This window comes from Penaeus monodon, chromosome 27, assembly GCF_015228065.2.
Source record: "Penaeus monodon isolate SGIC_2016 chromosome 27, NSTDA_Pmon_1, whole genome shotgun sequence".
Classification (NCBI taxonomy): Eukaryota; Metazoa; Arthropoda; class Malacostraca; order Decapoda; family Penaeidae; genus Penaeus; species Penaeus monodon.
Genome location: NC_051412.1, coordinates 5,707,394 through 5,708,459, shown reverse-complemented (window position 1 = coordinate 5,708,459; position 1,066 = coordinate 5,707,394). Strand labels below are relative to the sequence as shown.

Here is a 1,066-nt window from a genome sequence, read left to right as displayed (position 1 = left end):
AATAAAAAAAAAATACAAACACATTTTCACTTGCTCTCACACATAATGCTGTCGTTCTCTACCAACAACAATTTCAGCAGGTACCCGATTTACGACTCCATCTTTTCCCCCCTCAGGTTCGCTCTTTCAAAAGCCATTGCGGAGGCGAAATCACAGCCGATCGCGGGCGTTTCACCAGCCCTGGATACCCACAGAAAACTGGTGGCAAAAACTCTTGTTTCTGGAGATTCAAAGTGAGTATTTAATTAGTGAGAGAAAGCCCGTGGTATTTTCGTAATTGTATTGTTATTAGTATTACTTTCATCAGCATTTATCGAGTGTTTAGTTCCTATTCATCGATTTTGAACAAATTTTATCCATGTAAATGTCTAGAATCAAAGCATCTCATTATATCGACATACATTGTACATTTATATATGCTATCAGAGTTTCTAAACACACCTATATAAATAATTAAAGCTTTTTAATGTGTCTATATACATTGTTAAGGCTTCTTTTTACATTTATATACATAATCATATACATAACATTCATATACAATTTTAAACCTGCTCAGTATATTCATAAACGTTCATACATACATATACATTTCTAAATCTTCTTAATGCATTCATATACAAAATTTATTCATACATCCATTTACATTTTGAAATAATTTTTTATACACTCATGTACATCATTAAAACTTTATGCATCCATATACACGATCAAAGCTTATTAATACGTCCACTTGCATTGCAGACTCCTCCGGGAAGTCACTGGAAACTGCAATGCACGCACTTCCGCATTCGGAAATCCCGAAACTGCATGCGGGACCACCTTGCCATCCGCATCAATGATGCCGACTGGACGAGGTCTGTTCAAAAGCCCGGAACGGTTTTTTATGGGGGGGGGGTAGTTTTTGCAGGATGATGTTTGGCATTATTTTGAAAAAAAGAGTGATTTTTACATATGGGTTGTTAATGATTGAATTATGTGAATCATTTGAAACACTTTTCGGATCAACTTTTGAGGATCCCATGAATGATTCTGAATAAACTTTGGAATAAGGTTCAGTCAAATGCAG

General features: G+C 35.5%; 1 protein-coding gene across 1 annotated transcript in view; it reads left to right on the top strand.

Annotated features, from left to right (window-relative positions):
- LOC119590552 overlaps positions 1-1,066 on the top strand; it is a gene marked incomplete in the record, with an annotated part of 10,832 nt that overhangs the window by 2,997 nt on the left and 6,769 nt on the right. The window contains 2 exon segments of the mRNA XM_037939209.1: positions 117-233; positions 742-854. Coding sequence (XP_037795137.1) covers positions 117-233; positions 742-854 — 230 coding nt within the window.